The sequence below is a fragment of the Macaca thibetana genome, chromosome 16 (assembly GCF_024542745.1).
Source record: "Macaca thibetana thibetana isolate TM-01 chromosome 16, ASM2454274v1, whole genome shotgun sequence".
Taxonomy (NCBI): domain Eukaryota; kingdom Metazoa; phylum Chordata; class Mammalia; order Primates; family Cercopithecidae; genus Macaca; species Macaca thibetana.
This window is the reverse complement of record NC_065593.1, coordinates 37,249,676-37,274,688: the sequence shown is the minus strand read 5'-3', so window position 1 is coordinate 37,274,688 and position 25,013 is coordinate 37,249,676. Positions and strand designations below refer to the sequence as shown.

Genomic DNA, 25,013 nt, shown 5'->3' with positions numbered 1-25,013 from the left:
CTCTATAAAATTTGGTGAATCCGGGACCACTTCAATAAGTCTGGACATGTAAGTGATGGAAGATGTGGGATGTGAATTTCTCTTGCTAGCTTTCTCATCCCTCTTATTCTATCACTTAAAGCATTTACCTGCCAGCCCCCCACATCCTGGGTCTCTCTCCACTACCCTTGGAAAGCTCGTTTATTCTCCTGGCTCCAAATCTTACCCCTGTAGACACCTATCCCTTATCTCTGTCTGCCACTTACATGGTACCATCACCTTCAACTTAGTTGGTTGAGAATTGAAGCTCTCTCCCCGGAGAGCACCAGTTCCATGTCACCAACTGGGTGTTAGTGATGCTGCTAAGTTTTCTAATTACTCAGGTTTGTGACCTTGGACTTGCTGCCTCCTTTTTGGTCCCTCTGACATGTCTCCTCTTTCCTCCTTCGGCTGCCCACTCCTCCATCCCATTCTTTATATCACTCCTAGGCAAACCTTTCTTTGACCTGACACTGCTTTCACTACATTCTTTCCCTGCTCAAACCTCCCCATACCCAACTGGCTCCTCCAGGTAGTTGTCAAGGCCACCGTGCTCTTATCTCATCCTCTCTGTTCAAATGGGCTTTTCCACCACTGCTCAAAATAGCAATAAAACCACCTGCCACACATTACAAATGAGCTTTGCACTCAATATCTCAATTAATCCTCACAGCACTAACTGGAAGCCAAAAAGGCAAACAGTGTCCATATTTTACAGGCTGAAATACTGTGACAGGCACAGGGTCACACAGTAAAAACTGCCTAGAGTATCTAGATCTAGAACCCAAATCTTCTTGTCTGGTGCAAACTTCGCTGTAACCTGGATATATGCCTTCCTCGCGCCTTGGATTCAGCAAACCCGTAGGAGGGTCTGCTCCTGAAAGGCTGTTTAACGTTTCAATGGGTTAAAAGAATAAGAATTTCTGCCCTCCTGACTGGGCGCGCTGGCTCACACCTGTAATCCCAGCACTTTGGGAGGCCGAGGCGAGCTGATCATGAGGTCAGGAGATTGAGACCATCTGGCTAACACGGTGAAACCCCGTCTCTACTAAAAATACAAAAAATTGGCCGGGCGTGGTAGTGGGCGCCTGTAGTCCCAGCTACTCGGGAGGCCAAGGCAGGAGAATGGCGTGAACTCAGGAGGCAGAGCTTGCAGTGAGGTGAGATCGCACCACTGCCCTCCAACCTGGGTGACAAAGCGAGACTCCATCTCAAAAAAAAAAAAAAAAAAAAAAAAAAAGGAATGTCTGCCCTCTTTTATACTACTTTTTTTTTTTTTTTTTTTTTTTTTATTTTTCGAGAAGGCGTCTCCTCTGTTGCCCAGGCTGGGGTGCTGTAGCATGATCTCAGCTCACTGTAATCTCCGCCTCCTGGGTTCAAGCGATTCTCCTGCCTCAGCCTGCCAAGTAGCTGGGATTACAGGTGCCTGCCACCACACCTGGCTAATTTTTGTATTTTTAGTAGAGACAGGGTTTCATCATGTTGCCCAGGCTGGTCTCAAACTCCTGACCTCAGGTGATCTGCCCATTTTGGCTTCCCAAAGTGCTAGGATTACAGGCATGAGCCACCACACCCACCCTATACTCTTAATAGGTAGAGAATCATTACTACTTGAATGAAGGCCACAGTAAATGAGGCAGGAGTACAAACAGTAGACCAGGTAGACCAACAGCAGTGAAGCACCTTATGAATACAATCTGTAGGGGGTTCAGTAAGGGACTTGATATTATGTAGTTTCTGAGCACAGACACCATTTGAAAAGGGCACGGAAGGTTCAATTCCTACAGACCATGGTGGAAGGGACAGTGTTCCTGGCCAAAGAAACTGCATGTACATGTCCATCCCACTGCCTTTCCAGGGTCTCATGCAGTATTCCTAGACAAATCCAGAACTGATTCCTTGCCCCTGAACCTCTACTGTACTTTTATATCAGAGTTTAAAAGGATTCCTGTTCATCTTGCTGTTTCACAAGTCACTCCTGTGGTCCCAACTCGATTTTAAGCTTTTGTTGTTGTTGTTGTTGTTGTTTTTGAGACAGGGTCTTGCTCTGTCGCCCAAGCTGGAGTGCAGTGGCACGATTTCAGCTCAACTGCAGTTTCTGCCTCCTGGGTTCCAGCAATTCTCCTACCTCAGCCTCCTAGGTAGCTGGTATTATAGGCACACGCCACCACGCCCAGCTAATTTTTTTGTATTTTTAGGAAAGATGGGGTTTCACTATGTTGGCCAGGCTGGTCTCAAACTCCTGACCTCAGGTGATCCGCCCGCCTTGGCCTCCCAAAGTGCTGGGATTACAGGCATGAGCCACGGAGCCCGGCCTGATTTTAAGCTCTTTAAAGCCAAGAATGCAGTCATGCTTCCATTCTCTCCAAAACGTGATGGGGATCTGATGATGGCTTTTGCCCAAACTGTGGGAATAGTTCTGAGTTTCCAGAGTAAGCTTCACACCTTTCACTATGTTTTGATCACTGAGACTCAACCTAAAGAAGTCAATGAGTGACAGCAGCTTTTTTCCCCATCCAGAAATTTGCTATACAGGGATGGTCTTTCCCTTCTGGTCCAGAGTCCCAGTCTGGTTTAACAAGATCAGAATGTGTAGGGAAATGCATTCTCATACATTGCTATGAGAGTCTAGTTAAGCACAATTTCTATGGACGAAGATTTGCAAACTCAAAATGATCTACTCCTTGATCCAGCATCCCGTAACTCTAGCAGCCCATTTGCAACACAGTAAAACAAAGAACACTTTCTTCAGTCAGGCACTGATTAAATCACAGTGGATCTCTGAGACATATTAACTAGAAAAGCAAGGTACAGAACAGTATGCATAGTGTCCCATCCATGCCCAAAATATTTCTGGAAGAACACACAAGGAAATGGTGACAGTGGTGGCCTCAGGGAAGGGAAAAAGGGTGGCTGGTGAACAGGGGTGGTAGACTAGCTTTTTACTGTTAAGTTTTGAACCATGTGCATGTATAATTTTTTTAAAGAATTATGCAACAAATAACTTCTTTAAAAGTCTTCAGCCCCAGTACAGTGGCTCAGGCCTGTAATCCCAGCACTTCGGGAGGCTGAGGCAGGAGGATCGCTTGAGGCCAGGAGTTTGAGATCAGGCCAGCCTGGGCAACATAGCAAGATTCCATCTCTACAAAAAAAAAAAAAAAAAAAGGTTAAAGAGCCAGGCATGGTGGCACATGCCTGTAGTCCTAGCTATTCGGGAGGTGAGCCAGGATGGCTTCGGCCCAGGAGTTTAAGACTGCAGCGGCATATGCGCCACTGCACCCAGCCTGGGTGACCCAGTGAGACCCCCATCTCCTAAAATTTTAAAAAAATGTAAGGCCAGGCATGGTGGCTCACGCCTGTAATCCCAGCATTTTGGGAGGTTGAGACGGGTGGATCACTTGAGGCCAGCAGTTTGAGATCAGCCTGGGCAACATGGTAAAACCTGTCTCTACTAAACATACAAAAATTAGCCAGGCTTCATGGCATACACCTGTAATCCCAGCTACTCGGGAGGCTGAGGCAGGAGAACTGCTCGAACCCAGGAGGCAGAGGTTGCAGTGAGCCAAGATGGCTCCACTGTACTCCAGCCTGGGAAACAGAGTGATACTCCATCGCTTAAAAAAAAAAAAAAAAAAAAATTAAAAATCTACAAGAGGAGGAAAACAAACAAAAATGGGACATCAACCCAGACATGAAGGAAAAAAATTTTTTTAAGTCTTCATCATTGTGGCAAAAAAAACCCTGCCCTTAAAAACCCAGAAACCTAAGGTTTAAAGAGATGAGTGACCCCTCAATTCTTTGTTCCTCTGAGAACAGACTGTGTCTTTCATCTGCTTTTTAAGTCCTCTTCCCAAGGTCTGGCCCGATGTTTGGTCTCAATGGTTGTGTAATGTCTTTGAATGGATGAAATTTACTTCCCTACCAAAAAGCAAAGCATTCTCCAAATGCAAGCAATTGTGAAACAGTGATAAAGGTCGAGGGGGAAGCAGCACGGCTGAGAGCTGCTTTTGCCTCATGTATTCATTCACCTGCATAACTGAGCACCCACGTGCATGGATGTGTACCATGTCCAGACTGTGAGATGTGGACCTGCCTCACAGCGTACCAGGAGAGACGGGACCACACACAAAGAACCACTGGATAGAAAAGCTACATGAGTTTTAAAATAGGGAATTTCTGAAGCAGCTTACTACTGACAGCTGAAAACCACTGGCTTGACCACATATACAAAGGCTGCAATCTCAGAGGGATATTTCATGTATTTAGTAAAACCTAGGGAAATGAGGAAGGCAGGGCAGTTGATAAAGACTTGTAGGTACACCTTGGCCCCAGGGAGGCAGGTGGATGCTGGTGGAGAGCATCACCTAAATTAGCTGCCTCCTTTCTTGGCAATCCTGTTATCTACACCATATGAATCCAGTCTTTAGCTGGATATAACCATTCATTCACTTATTCATTCAGCAAGTATTTACTGAACAGCCTAGTCTGTGCAGACCTATGTTAACTGTCTCCAGCACACTCAATCCATGACATTAAAGTTACAGTTTTGGCCTTTGTGCATTAGCAATGACAGGTCCCCACTCTTACCACAAAGTGCAAGTCAGCTTGGCCTCTCAAGTGGAAAGATAATCATTCTATAGCAAGAAGTACAAAGATTCTCTGCAGACAAAACCAGTTAGCCAAGGGATCACACCATGTGTACATGTAGAAGTTTGATGGATCAGAAGAAATATGTACCAGGGAATCAAATGTAGCCAGCCCACATACTAACAAACATCAAAGCAAGCCTAGTCAGGCTGAGTCCCATTTGAACAATCTTTATAAAGGTTTCTTCATGTTATTTACAATTCAAAGTAAATTTACTTTATAAGCAGCTAGGGAATTCTTTATTTAGTAATGTCCTAACATAAAAGTTCGCATAACTGCTTCTGTCAAACTATGATACCGAGCTTTATGACAACCCAGAAATAACTAAGAGAAGGCAAACATAACACCTTAGAGATCAGGAAACATTTACACAGTTCAACTGTTTAAAAATAGCTCAACATTCAGCCAGTGAGTAGCGTGAATGCCAGCATACACAGTATACAGGTCCTTCAGGGAGGCGAGAGACCTTTCAACTGGTCTGCAGGTGCCTCCAAATGCTGGTCCTGTGGAACTTCTTTCTGAGTCTCGTTCTCTTCCACCGCAGTCTGTGGTCTGACACTCAAGTGTTCGGATTTCCAGGAATCGTGACTACCTTCATGTTGCTTAAAAGACCAGATGTAAGTATCACACAGGTGTTATATTTTCACTCAATTAATTGACTAAAGATATATAACTAGGCATATTCTATCACTGAGTGAAAAATTTAGCACTAATATCTCAGATCCAATTCTACTATAACAAATAGTAAACATGATTTTAAAAGGTCTATAGAACCACAATTTCAAAAGCCCTAATGACGACTCACTTGTTTCAAGTAGCACTCATTACCACAAAATTCTAGTATATTCAGTGTAACAGTATTTGACCTGGAGTTTAAGAACATAAGCCAAGGTTAGGGAAAGAAAACCAAGTCTCTCTTTAACTTCCATCAGATTGGCAACTCTGGTCAACCCTCTGCATCTGCAGGTTCTACATATGCAGATTCAACAAACCACAGATCAAAAATATTTTAGCAGTAAATAAATAAAAAAAAAAACAATAAAAAAATATAAATTTTTAAAAATAGAGTATAACTACTTACATAGCATTTACATTGTGTTATGTAAGTGATTTAGATATGATTAAAGTATATGGGAGGATATGTGTAGGTTATATGCAAAACCTACAGCACTTTATAAAAGGGATTTGAGCATCCGTGAATTTTGGTATCCGCAGGGGCCCTAGTACCAAACCCCTGTGCATACTGAGGGACAACTATAAACCCAGTAACAATTTTAACAATGAACTACTCACAGTCCTTGCTTCGCCAACTCGTCTTAAAATGACACCTTCTGCCAATAAAGCCTTCCCTGTTTCCACAAATAACTTCTCTTCATCTGTTTCTCCAAGTTTCTGCAGCTCAGTGTACTTCTCCACAAACCTGTAATTCCAAGCAGTCACATTTTAGGTCTGTTTGTAAGCGTTGTTAAGACACGCTGTTACACAGTATCAAATGGATAATGAAATCCTTAAAAAATAATATGAATAGCCTAGGACTTATAAAATGGCTTACCGTTGACAGGTAGACTTGTAGTTTGGATTGAACAGATCAAAAGCTCTTTGACCAGACCCATACACTGAATAAAACTTCCTAGAAAATGCAAACAACATAATATAAATCTCTGATTATAGACTGTGAATGAGAATGGAATAAAAGAAATAAATAAGTGCTAGTTCCTGAAGAGTTAAGTACAGTACAACCCACAAAGCCTAAGCTGAACAGTTTTGTTTTTTTAGATAAGTAATGCACACATGCACATGGTAAATACATCAAATAGCACAAAAGGGTAGCCAGTGAAAAGTAACACTCCCTCCCATTTCTGCACCCCAGCCCCCCAGTTCCCTTCCCAGGAAGCAATACTAACCAATTTCTTGTATATCCATCCAGAAATATTCCACTAATATACTAGCACATATGCACTATCATTCCCTGTCCCCAGCCACATTTTTAACCCAAAGAATAGTAAACCTTGCTCTACATCTTGCCTTTTTAAAAACTGAGGTATGGCTATGCACAGTGGCTCATGCCTATAATCCCAGCAGTTTGGGAGGCTGAGGCAGGCAGATTACTTGAGACCAGGAGTTCAACATGGTGAAACTCCATCTCTACTAAAAATACAAAGAAATTAGCAGGCATGGTGGCATATGCCTGTAGTCACAGCTACTTGGGAGGGTTAGGTGGGAGAATCGCTTGAATCCAGGAGGCGGAGGTTGCAGTAAGTGGAGATCGCACCACTGCACTCCAGCCTGGGCGACAGAACAAGACTCTGTCGCAAAAAATAATAACAAAATAAAAATAAATAATAAAAACTGAGATAAAATTCACACATCATAAAATTAACTTCCCCCCCTCCACCCAAAGAGACAGGGTCTCACTGTGTCACCCAGGCAGGTAGCAGTGCTGTGATCATAGCTCACTGCAGCCTCAAACTCCTGGGCTCAAGCAATCCTCCTGCCTCAGCCTCCTGAGTAGCTGGAACTACAGGTTCGCAGCACCACCATGCCTGGCTAAGTTTTAAATTTTTTTGTAGAGATACAGTCTCACTATGTTGCCCAGGCTGGTCTTGAACTGCTAGCCTCAAGAGATCCTCTCACCTTGGCTTCCAAAAATCCTGGGCTTACAGGTATGAGCCACTGTCCCTAGCCCAAATTTAACATTTTTCAGTGTGCAATTAAGTGACATGTAGAAAACTCACAAAGCTGTGCAACTAACACCTCTATCTAGTTCCAAAACACTGTCATCTCCCCCAAAGGAGGCACTGTATCTGAGCAGTCACTCCCCATTTCTCCTCCCTACATCTTGCCTTATCAGTGCATGGAGATTGTTTCCAGTCCTTTGCTACTCTAAACCGTGCTGCAATCATTATCTCTATTTATAATTTTAGCGCACCACGTAAATAAGTCTGTGGCATAAATTCACAAATGTGGTATTACTGGATCAAGGTACATGCCTTTGTAATTAAGCCTTCCAAATTGCCAAAATGCTTTCCAAAGTGGCCGCACCAATTTACATTCACATCGGTAATACATGAGTGTCTATCTCCGCACACCCTGACCAAATGACATTCTCCAGCTGAGCATAGAGGCTCATACATATAATCCCACCTGCTTGGGAAGCTGAGGCAGGAGGATCTTTTGAGGCCAGAAGCTCACCACCAGCTTGGGCAATATGGTGAGACCTGAGACCCTGTCTCAAAAAGAAAAAGAAACAAAACAAAACAAAACAAAAAAATATATACACACACACACATAAGCCAGGTGCAGTGGCTCACACCTGTAATCCCAGTGAAAAAATATATATATATTTAGACCAGGTGTGGTGACTGATGCCTGTAATTCCAGCACTTTGGGAAGCCAAGGCAGGAGGATCACTTGAGGCCAGGAGTTCAAGACCAGCCTGAGCAATATAGTGGGACCCCATCTCTACAAAAAAATTAAAAATTAGCCAGGAATGGTGGCATACACCTGTAGTCCCAGCTACTCAGGAGGCTGAGGTGGGAGGATCACTTGAGACCAGGAGGTCAAGGCTGCAGTGAGCCATGATAGGCGCCACTGCATCCCACCCTGGGTGAGATCCTGTCTCAAAAACAAACAAAAAAAAAATACACAAACACACACACACACACATACACACATACACACGCACACACGTTCTCCAACTTTTTGATCTTAGCCAACCTGACAGGTAAGAAACCAGAACTCTTTATAGTTTTAATTTGCTTTTCTTTTGAAAGAGACTGGACATCTTTTCGAGTTTAAGAGCAAACTGAATTTCCTTTACTGTGAACTGTCCAAGTTCTTTGTCCACTTTTTGATTTGATGGCTGCTATGGACTAAATGTGTCCCACCAAAATTAGTATGTTGAAATCCTAATCCCCAATGTGATGATATTTAGAGAGGGAGACTTTTGGAGATAATCAGGTCATGGTAATCAGCCCTCATGATGCGATGAGTGCCCCGATAAGAGATAGGAGAGCTTGGTTCCACTCTCTGCTCCTCTCAATGTGAGGAATCAGGAAGACAGTCCTACCCAGAACCTGACCCTACTGGCACCCTGATCTCAGATTTCCCAGCATCTGGAACTATGAGAAAGAAATTTCGTTTGTTTATAAGCCACCTGGTCTAGGGTAATTTGTTATAGCAGCCCAAACTATGACAGTGGTCTCTTTCTTAATGATTTCTAAGCAAACTTTGTAGCCACATACATAGAAAATTAGTCCTTTGTCATATTGCAAAAGTCTATTGCAAAGATCTTTCCCAGTTTGTTGGCTGTCTTTTGATTTTGCTTATGGTACTTTTTTATACAGAAAATTTTAATATTTTCTTTTTTTTTTTTTTTTTGAGAGGGAGTCTCGCTCTGTCGCCCAGGCTGGAGTGCAGTGGCTGGATCTCAGCTCACTGCAAGCTCCGCCTCCCAGGTTTACACCATTCTCCTGCCTCAGCCTCCCGAGTAGCTGGGACTACAGGCGCCCGCCACCTCGCCCAGCTAGTTTTTTGTATTTTTTAGTAGAGACAGGATTTCACCGTGTTAGCCAGGATGGTCTCGATCTCCTGACCTTGTGATCCGCTCGTGTCGGCCTCCCAAAGTGCTGGGATTACAGGCTTGAGCCACTGCGCCTGGCCAATATTTTCTTTTATGGCTTCGGAGTTTTATATCATGCTTAAAAAGACCTTTATCACTCAGATGATTTTTTAATTCTCCTATGTTTTCTTCCAGTACTGTTATGATCTCACTTTTTACACTTAGGTTTTAATACATCTTTTTGTTTTATTTATTTTGTTGTAAGTGCCTTCTTTTTTTTTTTTTTTTTTTTTTTAGAGATGGGGTCTTGCCATGTTGCCAGGCTGTTCTGAGTGCAGTGGCTATTCACAGGTACAATCATAGTGTACTACAACCTTGAACTCCTAGACTCCAATGGTCCTCCTTCCTCAGCCTCCCAAGTAGCTGGAACTACTGGCATGTACAACCACTCTATAAGCTTTTTTAAATATCAAAAACACCAAAAAAAAAAAAAAAAGAGGGCCACAAAGAGCTTCAATAAATTATATAAATACAAGATAATATTTTGGCATTAATAGAAATAATTTTTATATGTTCTGACAATAGTAAAAAATTTAAGAATAAAAAAAGAATTTAAAGAAATAATATTTAACAGGCTGGGCATGGTGGCTCATGCCTGTAATCCCAGCACTTTGGGAGGCCGAGGTGGGTGGATCACTAGAGGTCAAGAGTTTAAGACCAGCCTGGCCAACATGGTGAAACCCCGTCTCCCTAAAAATACAAAAAAAAAAAAAAAAAAATTAGCCAGGCGTGGTGACACATGCTTTTAATTCCAGCTACTCGGGAGGCCGAGGAGGAGAATCGCTTGAACCTGGGAGGTGAAGGTTGCAGTGAGCTGAGATTGAGCCACTGCACTCCAGTCTGGGAGAGAGAGAGAGCGCAACACTCTGTTGCAAAAAAAAAAAAAAAAAAAAAAAAAAAAAAAAAAAAAGGTAGTATTTAACAAGAGGGACCAGTAAACTATTCCACATTCTCCAATCATTTATCACCCAGTTCCAATGTTATCTACAGCAGAAGCACAAATGATTTTTTTTTAATTTTTTTTTTATTTCTTTATTTTTGAGACGGAGTCTCACTCTGTCGCCCAGGCTGGAGTGCAGTGGTGCAAACTCGGCTCACTGCAACCTCCGCCTCCTGGGTTAAAGCGATCCTCCCACTTCAGCCTCCAGATTAGCTGGGACTACACGTGCACGCCACCACGCCTGGCTGATTTTTGCATTTTTAGTAGAGATGGGGTTTCACCATGTTGCCCAGGCTGCTTTCGAACTCCTGACCTGAAGTGATCCACCCGCCTCAGCCTCCTAAAGTGCCGGGATTATACCTGAGAGCAAAGCACAAATGATTTTAATGTATCAATGAACCACAAAGTGCATGCAATGGGTCTGAGAAGAAAGGTGCTGAAAAAGCATTTAATCTCCTTAAAGATCTCATGTCCTATGCCGAAAATTTCCAAGTAGAGCAAGAACATACTTGTTCTACTACCTTAAAAGAGTGCTGGGGTTAGGGGTCCCAGGGGGAAGCCTGGGCTCCAATTCAGAACATAATGACCTTATAAATTCCATTTTCTAGCATCCTGAAATAACAGTAAGAATAATGGATGTGTATTATCAAAGTCAATTAGGCACATTCATTGGTCTAAATATTTAAGAGAAAAAGGAACTAGACAAATTCTAGGTACTAAAAGCTAACTAACATCAGTATTCAAGGGGAGGGGCTTTGTCACTAAACTCCTAGTGAGAGATTTACCACTTATTTAGATCTCAGATAAATGTATAGGGATGCTAAATGTGGCCATAGAAGTGGTTTCTAGCCTACTGTTGCTGAAATTGTTTCAGAAAACTAATAAAACTCTGATGGCCATTCTCCAAACAGTCCCAATTCTGGCCCTCCACCATTCCTCTCCAAGGAATTTTCTTGCATTTCTCTCTACCAGCCTCATAGTTCATCTGTTCATTAATCCATTAGCTTCTTCATTCAAGAGACAATTAATAAGCAACTTACATGCCACACATTGGGCTAGGCACTGAAGTTACAGGAATGAATGTGACAATGCCTGGCCCATGACAGTGCTTAATGAATGTTTGTTACTGAATAAAGACAGGGCATTTGTAATGTAGAGCTATTAAAGACAAGCTAAGGCCACAACAGGGGCAGTATGAACAAAGCTCTCAGGGCATACAAAAGGGGAAACATGAAAACTGACTGGCAGCAGAAAAGTAGTCCCAAAAAAGTTGTGACATCTATTTTCTTTTTTTTTTTAGTACGAAAAAAATAGAGAACTTTAAAGATATTTTTAAGAATGTTGCTAGGAGGCCGGGCAGGGTGGCTCATACCTGTAATCCCAACACTTTAGGAAGCCGACGCGGGCGGATCACAAGGTCAGGAGTTCGAGACCAGCCTGACCAACATGGTAAAACCCCATCTCTACTAAAAATACAAAAATTAACCAGGCGTGGTGGCGTGCACTTGTAATTCCAGCTACTTAGGAGGCTGAGGCAGGAGAACTGCTTGGACCCGGGAGGTGGAGGTTGAGCCAAAATTACACCACTGCACTCCAGCCTGGGTGATAGAGCGAGACTCCATCTCAAAAACAACAACAACAACAACAACAACAACAACAAAGAATGTTGCTAGGAAACCATTAGAAGCACATTTTCTGTGACTAAGTTTTGGGAAAAGGAGAGTGAAGGAGGAAAGAAGATTAAAGAATGAATATTTCTACTAGTTTCAACCCCTCATTTGCACTTTGAAAGATAACTCAGAAAAAGAGAGTTGAGTTTACTGAAAAAGACTTTCCCAAACCCGCTAAGCCTAAAGGCAATGAAGCCAGCAAAAAGAAAAAGTGGGTAGATTTGAATACATAAAATACTTCAGTGCCTAGCACAATGTTTAGCACAATGCTTAACACATAGAAGGCACCAAAAAAATTAGTGGAATGAAATAACCAGCTTCTATAAATTAAACAAGCATTATTAATAACAAATAACATATAAATAAATGTCTGGAGTGTATGTCAAAGACTTAGTATCTTCAATTCAATAAAGAATTCTTACTGATCAAGAATAACAATTATTAAAATAGGTAAAGAAGACAGATATTTCAAAAATAAATTCAAATGGCCAATAATCATCAAAGTAGAGAAACTTGTCAAAGAAACAGAAATTAAAATCTCTAGACACAATTACTGGTTTTCTTTTCCCAAGACAGAGTCTTGCTCTGTCGCCCAGGCTGGAGTGCAGTGGCATCATCTCAGCTCACTGCAACCTCCGCCACCCAGGTTCAAGCTATTCTCCTGCCTCAGCCTCCCAAGCAGCTGGGATTACATGCCCGGGCCACCACACCCAGCTAATTTTTTAATTTTTAGTAGAGACGGGGTTTCATCATGTTGGCCAGGTTGGTTTCGAACTCCTGATCTCGTGATCCGCCTGCCTGGGCTTCCCAAAGTGCTGGGGTTATTATTTTAAAACCACCTAGATCAGCCAGGTGCAGTGGCTCATGCCTATAATCCCAGCACTTTGGGAGGCCAAGGCAGGCGGATCATGAGGTCAGGAGATCGAGACCATCCTGGCTAACACGGTGAAACACCGTCTCTACTAAAAATACACAAATTAGCCAGGCGTGGTGGCAGTCGCCTATAGTCCCAGCTACTCGGGAGGCTGAGGCAGGAGAATGGCGTGAACCCGGAAGGCAGAGCTTACAGTGAGCCAAGATCGTGCCACTGCACGCCAGCCTGGGAGACAGAGTGAGACTCCGATTCAAAAAAAAAAAAAAAAAAAAAACTACCTAGATCAGGATCCTGTCTCTTTTGGAGACAGGGTCTCCCTCTGTTGCCCAGGCTGGAGTGCAGTGGTGCAATCTCAGCTCACTGCAACCTCCACCTTCTAGGTTCAAGCAATTCTCCCACCTCAGCCTCCAGAGTAGCTGGGACTACAGGCACCCACCACCATGCCCGGCTAATTTTTGGTATTTTAGTCAAGACAGGGTTTCACCATGTTGCCCAAAGTGGTCTCGAACTCCTGAACTCAGGCAATCTGCCCGCCTCAGCCTCCCAAAGTGCTAGGATTACAGGCATGGGCCTACCATACCTGGCTCAGAAAAAAAAAAATCTTAAATAATCATTACCAATACTGACAAGGATAAAGTAAGAACTCTCAGAAACTGCTAATCAGAGTGTAAACTAAGACAACTCCTTTTTTTTTTTTTTCGGTAGAGACAAGTCCTGCTATGTTGCTCAGGCTGGTCTCAAACTCCTGGGCACAAGCTATCCTCGCCTACGCCTCCCAGAGCACTGGGATTACAGGCACAAGCTACCACATTCAGCCTGTGATTTCTTCTTTATGCTTTCCTCGTGTATCTAAATTTTCTACAAGTAGCATGTGTTGCTTTTAGAACAAAAGAGGAAATACTCTTGCCACTGAGCTTAAGAAAAAAAGAGAAAACGGATGCTAAAAAAAATAAACAAAGAACACATGATTTTCCTTTAAATTCCTAGTGATTTGTCTCACTCTGTCGCCGAGGCTGGAGTGCAGTGGTGCAATCTCGGCTCACTGCAACCTCCACCTCCCAGGTTCAAGCAATTCTCCTGTCTCAGCCTCCCGAGTAGCTGGGACTACAGGCACCCACCACCATGCCCGGCTAATTTTTGTATTTTTAGTAGAGACGGGGTTTCACCATATTGGTCTGATTCGTCTCGAACTCCTGACCTCAGGTGATCCGCCCGCCTTGGCCTCCCAAAGTGTTGGGATTACAGGTGTGAAACACCACGCCCGGCCTCTCTTAGACTTTTAAGCATCCTTTCATCTGAGTGGCTTCAAAGATCCGGACTACTAGATCCATAGACCACGTTCCTCCTATCTCTACTCCTGGAGAAGGCAGGCATAATGATCACCATAAGCTTGGAGTCAGAGATGTGATTCTCAGATCTGCCACCCTCCTATGTATTTAGTAATTAATAGAAGTTAGCTAATTTCCCGGAGCTTCGCAGTCTCCTTGAATAAAACGGAAACAATACTTCCTTGTAAGTTAGAGTAAGGCCTTTACAGAATGAGATAATGCTTGCAAAGAGCTTAGTACAGTTCCTGGCCCAAAGCAGATGCCCAGAAACAGGCAGCTATAATTGCAATGATCTTTCAGTTGCTGGGCTCCAGATTCCAGTTTTCAGAACTTCAGTTTCACTATGGGGAAGGGGTGCTGACTCCCTAATTTGGCTAGATAAGTCTTCTCCACAGGGCAAGCCCCTGACTCAATTTCATATTTGAATTCCCAGACTGCTACCGAAACCTCCCCTTCTTAAGTTCTGTTGTCTCCTGTCCACTACAGGGCTGAGCACTCACGCTCTAATCTGATCCTCGTGGTACCAGATGTCCTGGATGGAAGCTTTGGCTTTGCCATATCGCAATCGGGGTCTTTGGAAGACGGGCTCCCTCAGCGGGGGAAAGGCGTTATATATGTCCAACCACAGAGGTTTCTCCTTCAGCACCCCGGCCCGAATCAGGTTCCGAGTCCTTAGAGAGGGAACAGAACGAAACTGGGTCATTTGCAGTAGCCTGCCAAAGCCCCTTAATCAGTCTAGCACAGCTTGGGACATTAAAGGTATTACGCGGTTTGCAACACAGATAGGGGGAGGACTGCTCCCCACCTACAGGGAAGGTCTGTCCACATCCCAAACCAAACTAACAACGCTCAGGGGTTAAATCCCTCTATCTTCTTTTGTGCGTCCCACCCACGTTCCGTCACGGAAAAATTCAAGAGCGGTCTAGTCAGGCCCATCGGGCTCTTCCTCCCTTCCTCTTCCCAGAGACCTCCACTCGGGGAGAGGCGGCTGCAATAATCTTTAACATGACACATAAACGCAAGGAGAGGCATCCTCAGGCACAACTATTCGAAGCCAGAAGAAAACATGGGAGTCTCACCCAGCTCAGCCCCCGCACCCTGCAGAACGCCTCGCCCTGCTCAGGTCCGCCCCAAGGAAGAGCGTGACCAGCTGAGAACCCCAGCCTGGGGGAAGCACCCTCAGCCCACCGCGGCTCGGAGCACACACCGCGAGAAGACGCTCCCTACGGTTTCCAGCCGGCTGCCTGCCATGATCTGCGCCTGGGATCAAGCGTGACTAGCTGCTACCGGAACCGGAAGCGGCTGCTCCAGATAAAGGGGGCATAAGTTGCTGGCCGAGCCGAGGATCACTGTGCTTTCACCACAGCCCCTGCGGGAGAGCGGCGCAGGCAGAAGCAAGTGATAGGCCGAACGGGCGCGCTCCGAGGTTACTTGCCAGTTTCAGGCAGGAGCACTCGATAGCAGAGCCAAAAGGGAGGGAGCGAGCCAAAGCCGGACAGAAATAATAAATGACCGAGCTGGGGGAGGGATTCATTATGGTGGTTGCTTTACTCTCTGTCGCCTTGTTGAGCCAACTCCTCTGAAAAGGTGGAGCCACGCGGAGGAGAAGTAGTGGGGCAGAGTGGGGGTGAGGCGCAGCCTACGGTCCTGGGGAAGCCAACAAAGGCCGAGATTTGAGGTCACCAGCTCTAGGCCCACGCTGAGCCTAATGTTGTTCAGAGTCACAGACTACGCAGAAGAAAACGAAGGCCGGAGAGGGGCCGTCACTTGCCCAGCGTCGTGCTAGATTTCGGGCCTCCGCCTCTGGCTGTGTAGTGCTCCCACTAAGCCCCTCGTCCCCGGAGTGCCACCTGCATCCACGCTAACTGGGATGCTGGCTGCAACTCGTGTTTCCCGCGGCCGGCGTCGCGGGCTACCTCCTCCTTGGAACTCGAAAAGTGAAAGTGTCCGGAACAAACAAACGCCGAGAAGGAAACGAAAAAATCTGCAGAAAGTCATCTCTCAGTGTTAAACTGTAAAAAAATATAAACTGTGTGTAGCGTATACCCTTTGACCCAGTAATCATATTTCGGGGAAAGAATCTCGTAGAAATTAAAACATCAATTCATGAGGATGTTTGCTTAAGGATCATCGTTGCAGCATTGTTTGTAGTGGGAAAAAAAATCTATCAGATGAGAAATGGCTGGAAAATTATTGTTCATACTTTCTTTGAAACCCTATGCAGCTATTAAAATGAATGAGCTAGATCCATATGTATTTACCTAGGTTAACGTACATGACATGTTTAAATGAAAGACGAAGTGGCAAAGAAACATGTTTAATGGAATCTCAACGTGTTAGGAAAAATAAAAGAAAAAGAAACACCTCTATATATGTTTGTGTTTGAGGATAGAAATTCTGCAGAAGGACACCCAAGGCTGTGAACATGGGGTATCTTGGAGTGAAATTGCAGGCAGGGAAGGGAGAATTTTTTCTTCCTTTATACGTGCTTCAGAGTGTGACTTGTAAAGAGATGGTATTCATATTTGAACTTTTAATCCAATGAATGTTTTGAATCACACACAATGTCTCCTGGGAACCTAGTCAAGTCATGCTAGAGTCCTCCCACTCAGAGGCTGGTGAGGGGGAAGAAGGGACTGTTTGATGAGTACTTACTACTTGTGTGTGTTATCTTACTGAATCCACATACCTTCCCATAAGGTAGCTATTAACATCCTCATTATAGATGAGAAAGCAAGGCCTCAGGAAGTTAAACTTGTCTGATAAGCAACTGATAGAGCCAGCCTGTGGGGGCGGGGCAGACAGGGCCCTTTCCAGGACCTCACACTGCTGCCTAAGCTATGCCTAAAGCTGGAGGCTGGTAGGCTCAAGAGCCCAGCAGAAGGCCGCTCCCCCGCCCCCCTCCCCACAACACACACACACACACACACACAGAGCAGGAATCCAGTGATTTGAGGCCCAGGGCTAACCTGTAGTGGATTTCACTGCTGCCTCCAGATCCTCTGTAACAGAGAAGAGACAGCACAGCTCTGGCCCCAGGCCAAGTGTAAAGGCTGTAGTCTCCCAGCCCTCAGGAGGTCTAAAAGGCCATGCTCTGGGGAGAGTAAACATGCTCCCAGCTAAATATAGTCTTCCCAGGCCTCCTAACAACTTTCTAATTCTGTCCCAGCCAGCACTATCTGCCAGCCCAGATTACAGGCACACTTCTCTTCTCCCACCAGGAACTGCTACTGTAGGTTAGTGCAGTCACTGCAGCTAAAGAGTTAAAGGGTTTATTCTAAGAACAAGGAGGGGGAACAAAGACACAAACCCTCAATAGGGGAAGAACTGCAAGGCAGAAATGTTCTCTCTAATCTTGGGGTGGTCCCTTCCTCTTCCAATCCTTTGAAGTTTGCCTTTCCAGCCTGCTTCTATGACTGAGAGCAGAATATTGGTGGGCAGACTGTAGGTACTTTTGGGATAACAGCCTTCTGAGGCTGCACAAGAAGTACACACCCAAGAAGCATTCATTCATAATACAGGAGGGAGTTGTTGGGCAGCAGGGAGCAGGCAGAATGGACATCTGAGACTGTCTTCTAGAGTAGGGACCACAGCCACCCAAGGCTGTGAGGGGCTGGGGCACTTACACCATGCACTACCATGCTGCAGGAGGTACCAAGGAACCTCAAGTGTCTCATTCAGTCGTTCAACCACCTGCTGCCATACGTAATGTCCTGATAATTTTACAGATAAGGAAGTGGTGCTTGTAAACTCTCACAAAGGCCACGTTCCTTCCACTACAACACCACTCAGCCTCATATTAATCCCACTGTTTCATTGTAGATGTGCCCACTAATTGCATCACTCTGGGCAAGCTACGTAACTTTTCAATCCTCTGTTTCTCCAACAGTTAAAATGTGGAGCTGGGCTCAGTGGCTCGTGCTTGTAATCCCAACATTTTGGGAGGCCAATGTGGGAGGATTGCTTAAACCAGGAGTTCAAAACCAGCCTGGGCAAAATTAGCCAGGTGTGGTGGTGCATGCCTGTAGTCCCAGCTACTCAGGGGACTGAGGTGGGAGGATGGCTTGAGCCCAGGAGTTCAAGGTTGCAGTGAGCCATGATCACACCACTGCACTCCAGCCTGGTCAACAGAACTGAGACCCTGTCTCAAAAATAGTAATAATAATAATATGGATGGCAGTGTCAACTATCTTCGTGGCTTGTGGCAAAAGTAAAAGAGATCATTCATGTAAAGCACTATTCACAGCACCTGGGACATAGTGAGTGCCTGTGAGCAGCGACACGCCTGGTGACTGTAATGGCATCGCTATTGCTGTTGTGCTGTGTCATCCACCCATTGCCACCTGGACTGCAGCATTTTGATAATATTTCATAGATTGCCTTACTATTTTACTTTCTTGTTAGATGATCCATTCATTCCAGAAGCATGTAAACACCTCCTTGACTATTCTGAGTCTTAGAGAATCCAACTGTCCAGTAGGGAAAACAGAGGCAAATACATACATATTAAGTTATGTGCTGAATAGCTTGTTGATTGTATGAAGTTTGCTAGGCCTGCCCTAACACCACTTGCACACAGAGTGGGTGGCTTACACACAAATTTTCTCCCTGTTCTGGAGACCAGAAGTCCAAGATCAAGGTGTCTGCAAGTTTAGTTTATTGTGCACATGGCTAGTTTCTCCTTGCCTTGGAGACAGCTTTCTTCTCCCGCGTCTTCACATGGTCTTTCTTCTTTGTGGGAAGGTTTTGTCCTAATCTCTTCTTATGAGGACACCAGTCTTATTGGATTAGGGCCCACCCTACTGACTTCATTTTTAACTTAATTACCTCTTCAAAGACTACCTCCTATTATAGTCACATTCTGAGGTACTGAGAGTTAGGACCTCAACGTACGATTTTCAGGGAGACACAACTCAGCCCCTAACATTGATCGGTAAGTGCTGAATAGTTCCCATTTGCCCAAGCGGTTCCACACCCACTCTCTGCTGTCCTTCGCCCTGCTCTGCGCCTCAGGAGGCTGGCTTCTGTGGCCTGCATCCACCAGCTCCTTGCCCTCTGCTTCTGGTTGGATTCCAGTTGGTACTGCCAACTGGCTCCCTCCTGGAACATAAAGTTCTAGAACACAAAATCACAGCTCTCTCACCAGGTTCCAGCCACTGTCCCTCTCCTGCCCCTTCAAGCCTAGACATAGTTGGCAAGCTATGCCCCTCTGTTATTAACCATGGGGTCTAGGCCATCCCTTGTGGCTTCCCATCACTCTGCCTGCATCTTTGTGACAATGCCCTTATTTAAATAGTGCGTGGAGGTCAGGCGTGGTGGCTCATGCCTGTAATCCCAGTACTTTGGGAGGCCGAGGCGGGTGGATCACTTGAGGTCAGGAGTTTGAGACCAGCGTGGCCAACATGGCGAAACCCCGTCTCTACTAAAAATAAAAAATAATAATAAATAAATAAATAAATAAAATTAGGCGGGTGTCATGGCACACGCCTGTAATCCCAGCTACTTGGGAGGCTGAGGCAGGAGAATCACTTGAACCCAGGAAGCGGAGGTTGCAGTGAGCTAAGATTGCACCACTGCACTCCACCCTGGGTAACACAGCAAGACTCCATCTCAAAAATAAATAAATAAATAGTGTGGGAATTTGTCAGACAAAATGAGGAAGAGCATCATCCCCAATAGTGGAACAGCTTTGTGAAACTCCCAGCATATTGATGAAATCATGAATGCTGCTACTCATCTATGGCAGACAGCTAAAATCAGGGAGCAATTAGCTTTAAAGGGAGAAAAGCAATACAGTATATTCAATACGCGGTTTAAGAATTATATCAGGCCAGCTGTGGAGGATCATGTCTGTAATCCCAGCACTTTAGGAGGCCGAGGTGGGAGGATCACTTGAGGCCAGGAGTTTGAGACCAGCCTGGCCAACATAGCGAGACCTTGTCTCTACAAAAAAAAAAAAAAAAGGAAAAGAAAAGAAAAGAAAGAAAAAAATTAGCCAGTGCAGTGGCACAAGCTGGTAGTGCTAGCTACTCATGAGGCTGAGAGAGGAGAATTGCTTGAGCCTAGGCGTTCGAGGCTGCAGTGAACTATGATTGTGCCACTGCACCCCAGCCTAGGTGACAAAGTGAGAACTTTAAGAGAGAGAGAGAGAGAGAGGATTATATCAGGATCAGTTACAAATAAATAGATCAATAAATAATTATAGGCTTCATGAGTCTGAGGACCAGGAGGATGAAGGGCAGGGAGGGCTATTAAAGGAGGAGGCAGCCAGACGCGGTGGCTCAAGCCTGTAATCCCAGCACTTTGGAAGGCTGGGGTGGGTGGATCACTTGAGGTCAGGAGTTCGAGACCAGCCTGGCCAACATCATGTAAACCCCGTCTCTACTACAAATACAAAAAGTTAGCCAGGCATGGTGGTGGGCGCCTACAATCCTAGCTACTTGGGAGGCTGAGCCAAGAGAATTGCTTGAACCTGGGAGGTGGAGGTTACAGTGAACTGAGATCGCGCCCCTGCATTCCAGTCGGGGTGATAGAGCAAGACTCCATCTCAAAAAAAAAAAAAAAAAAAAAGGAGGCAGAGTGCCTTCTCTTTGCTTCCGGCTGCGGGGCTTGTGCCCCTATTCTGAGAGTTCCCCTTCAGACCCCATTCCTAGGCTTCAAGGAACTGTCAAGTTCAGGTGGGAAAGCTTTTGGCCCCCAGCACACAGTCAGTAAGATCACGTGAGTGCCCAGACCTGCTCCCTCCCTCCCTATGCTTATCTCTTTGAGGGCTCTGTATGTGTTGGAAGTCTGTTTACCTGTCTGAGTCTGGCTACAGGGGCCTTTTTGAGGGCAGGAACTAGGACTTTTAGCTCTGCCTCCCCACACCAGGCCTGGTGCTTGGCCCACAGCTCTTACTTAGAGTTTTCTAGTGAACCTCATGGATAAATAAAGCCAAATTAGGACAAATGAGGATGCTGTCATCTCCGCCTTCCTTTCACTGCCTGTCCACACCCAGCCCTCCCTCCCTCCCTCCCAAGCCCAGCTTTCCTTTGAGGCCTTCCCCAGATACACAGATAGGGAGAGAGCTGTGGATGAACGGAAATAATCCCCTACCTCACCATTCACTGCACATCATGAGCATTTCCGGTCTGACTGTCCTGTGTGCCTCACTGACAGGTAGTTCTCTTTTACAGTCCCCTGGGCCTCAGCTTCATTTGTAAAGTGGGGATAATGATAGCACCTAGCAGAGGATTTGTAGTGAGGCACCAGTGGGTTCATACCTGCTAAGTGCTTAAAACAGTATCCGGTGTATGGTAACTACTCAATAAATATGAGTGATGGTAATTTCTGACTACGCTTAAGAGCAACAATGTTCTTGAATTAAATCTCACCTGAGACTGGCTGCCATGACTCACGCCTGTAATCCAGCACTTTGGGAGGCCGAGGTGGGAGGATCAATTGAGTCCAGGAGTTTGAGAGCAGCCTGAGCAATACAGAGAGACCTTGTCTCTATTAAAAATCAAAAAATTAGCCAGGCATAGTAGTAGGAGCCTGTGGTCCCAGCTCCTCGGGAGGCTAAGGTGGGAGGATCACTTGAGCCCCAGAAGTCAAGGCTGCAGTGAGCTATGATTGTGGCACTGCACTCCAGCCTGGGTGACAGAGCTGAGACTCTCTCAAAAAAAAAAAAAAAAAAAAAAGAAAAGAAAAGAAAATAACTCACCTAACAACATACAAGCTATTTTCCTTTCCTCTTTCCTTTCCTTTTTTTTTCAGATGGAATCTTGCTCTGTCACCCAAGCTGGAGTGCAGCGGCACAATCTCGGCTCACTGCAACCTCCACCTCCTGGGTTCAAGTGATTCTCCTGCCTCAACCTCTTGAGTAGCTGGGATTACAGGCGTGCGCCACCACGCCCAGCTAATTTTTGTATTTTTAGTAGAGACCAGGTTTCACCATGTTGGCCAGGCTGGTCTCGAATTCCTGACCTCAGATGATCCACCCACCTTGACCTCCCAAAGTGCTAGGATTTACAGGTGTAAGCCATCGTGCCCCGGCCTACAAACTATTTTCATTTAGCTACCCACTCTTTTCTTCACCAAACCTGGGCTTGCCTCCAGGAAGAATCCAGTTCAGGAAGAGAAATAAGAACTTTACGCCCTGGGGGGCCTATGTCACTGTGACCAGGGGAAAAGGGGCCAGCTTGGCCTGGAGCAAGAAGCTGGCCTTTTATTGTTGGAATTCAAAGCCAGTTGGAATCACTCTGTGGGGTTTTGCAGCCCACCAAACCCCTTGAAGGCATACATTTCAGGGCCAATGTGGGCCCTTCTCTTCCTGGGGAAGTCACAGCAACTCAGTCTTTAATATGCACATGAATTTGCTGCAGATCTTGGAAAATGCAGTGTGACTCAGTAGGTCTAGGTCTGCATTTCTAGCAACCTTCCAGGTTGATGCCAATGCTGCAAATCTGCAGTTGGGATAACCAACCCACCCAAGTATGCCCACGACTTTCCCAGTTTTGGCACTGAAAGTTCTGCATCCAGGGAAACTAGGACAGTTGGTCGCTGTATCCATAGACCACATTTTGAATGGCAAGGTCAGAGCAAAGAAGCACGTGCTGTTTGTACTGAGCTTCACAATTCCTCCTACTGGAGTCCCTGGAATAATCCTCTTGTCCTGATAAAGAATTGTGACCCTTTACTCTCTGGAAAGGACACCTGACTCCAAGCCTCAGCTCTTCAGGGTAGATGCTGGTTTTGTGGGTCCTGAAGCTTATCTAATCTTAGTGGCTCTCTTAAGAAAAAATCTGGCCGGGTGCGGTGGCTCAAGCCTGTAATCCCAGCACTTTGGGAGGCCAAGACGGGCGGATCACGAGGTCAGGAGATCGAGACCACCTGGCTAACACGGTGAAACCCCGTCTCTACTAAAAAATACAAAAAACTAGCCGGGCGAGGTGGCAGGCACCTGTAGTCCCAGCTACTCGGGAGGCTGAGGCAGGAGAATGGTGTAAACCCGGGAGGCGGAGCTTGCAGTGAGCTGAGATCCGGCCACTGCACTCCAGCCTGGGCGACAGAGCGAGACTCTGTCTCAAAAAAAAAAAAGAAAAAAAAAGAAAAAATCTGGCCAGGCGCGGTGGCTCACAGCCTATAATCCCAGCACTTTGGGAGGCCGAGGTGAGTGGATCACCTGAGGTCAGGAGTTCGAGACCAGCCTGGCCAACATGGGGAAATCCCGTCTCTACTAAAAATACAAAAATTTAGCCAGGCGGGTGGCAGGGGGCCTGTAATTCCAGCTACTCAGGACGCTGAGGCAGGAGAATCGCTTGAACCCGGAAGGCAGGGGTTGCAGTGAGCTGAGATCATGCCATTGCACTCCAGCCTGGGCAATAAGAGTGAAACTCCATCTCAAAAAAAAAAAAAAAAAAAAAAAAAAAAGAAAAGAAAAAGAAAATATCTTTGTTTTGCAAATTTTACAAAACATATGACCATGTGAACAGAGTAAATTTCCCTCTGTCTCTTTGGCCTAAGGTCAAACAGGTGGTCACATCTTCCTTCTGGGAAAATCGTTCTGGGTGTCTCAGTGGCCAGTGACTGCCACTTCTGCAAGATGACCACCAGGTGGCAGTCGATTCACACAGCCCCTTTCACATGCCCGCCCTCTCCCACCTGGCCACCTCCAGAAATTTCCAACTCTTCCTCCAGCCGGTGCAGCCCATTAATCCAACAAATTAATCTATGCTGTGATAATGGGCATAAGGAGTTCATGTGCTTCTCTCTCAATAGCATATTTGCCATTTAATGGAAATGCTAAGAGATTTTTTTTTAAACTAGATAAAGAATGCTAATGGAGGCGTTCCAGGCACTCTGTTGGATCACGGATCACTGTGGTGACGTTTTTGAGCAAGTGGGCCCTTTCTGTGCTCCACAGATTGCATCTGTGCAGGGGTGCTGCATCTTAACCCCATCCCCCTGCATCCCAACCCGACCCCGCCATGCTTAGTGTTTAGGTATCATCTCGGGAGCTCAGCTGCCTGGGTTCATATGCAGGTCCTACCACCTCTTACTGAGGGTAGATGTTGAGCAAGGCCTTTCACATCTCTGTGTGAAACACAAGTAGTAATACTGATTTCATATAATTGTTGTGAAGGATTCGGTGAAATAATGCATGTAAAGTACCCTAGGAGAGTGTCTGGCACACAATAAACACTCGATAAAGAGCTACCATCTTCATCATACCATACCTTGCCTGCCTCCTTCATTCTTCAGAGCAAATTCTCCTGTTTTCCCCCCAGACCCTATCTCCAACCAGTTGCTTCAAGAAAACAGAGGGAGGGTTGAGACCCCAGCCTGGTAATAACCAGGCCAATTCTTGTGGGCACAGCATTTTCCAGACCCATGATCGCCTTTCAAGTTGGGGTTGATCCCTGAGGACATCAAAGCATCATCAAGATGGGGAAGGGGCCCTGGCTGGACCAGACTTCAGATAGTCCAGCTCTGCATTTTTGCAGAGGATAAATCTGCAGATATCACCTTGTGGATACCAGGAGCTCAGCACTTGCAGATGAGCAAGCAGCGTGAGGGTAGGTGGCTAAGGCAGTCATCTGGTCCAGCCTGTCCCTATCCCCGGACCCATAGCCATCTTTAACCAGGAGTCAGGGGCTCCGGCAGAGGCTTCATCTCCTGCACTCCTTGGTAGACCTGGTAAGCATTCTCCCTCTCTTTCTCTCTCTGATTATCGTCATCTCCAGTGTCATCTACACTAACAGGCAAAATGGTGTAAGGGTCTCAAACTTGCTGCATATTAGAAGCACCTGGGATTTTACAATCTGATTCTCAGGCTAAATCCCAAACCAATTAAATCAGAATTTCTGGGAATGAGACCCACACATCAGAAATGATTCTAATGTACAGCAAGTTTGAGGACCAGTGTTCTAGAGCA

General features: G+C 45.5%; 1 protein-coding gene across 1 annotated transcript; it reads right to left on the bottom strand.

Annotated features, from left to right (window-relative positions):
- Positions 1-4,819: 4,819 nt before the first annotated feature.
- On the bottom strand, positions 4,820-15,476 carry MRPS23 (mitochondrial ribosomal protein S23). The gene is made up of 5 exons (XM_050764778.1): positions 15,306-15,476; positions 14,599-14,769; positions 6,218-6,295; positions 5,959-6,085; positions 4,820-5,267 (listed from the first exon to the last, which is right to left on the bottom strand). The coding sequence occupies exons 1-5, from the start codon at positions 15,347-15,349 to the stop codon at positions 5,115-5,117; spliced, it is 573 nt and encodes a 190-aa protein (XP_050620735.1). The 5' UTR covers positions 15,350-15,476; the 3' UTR covers positions 4,820-5,114.
- Positions 15,477-25,013: the final 9,537 nt, after the last annotated feature.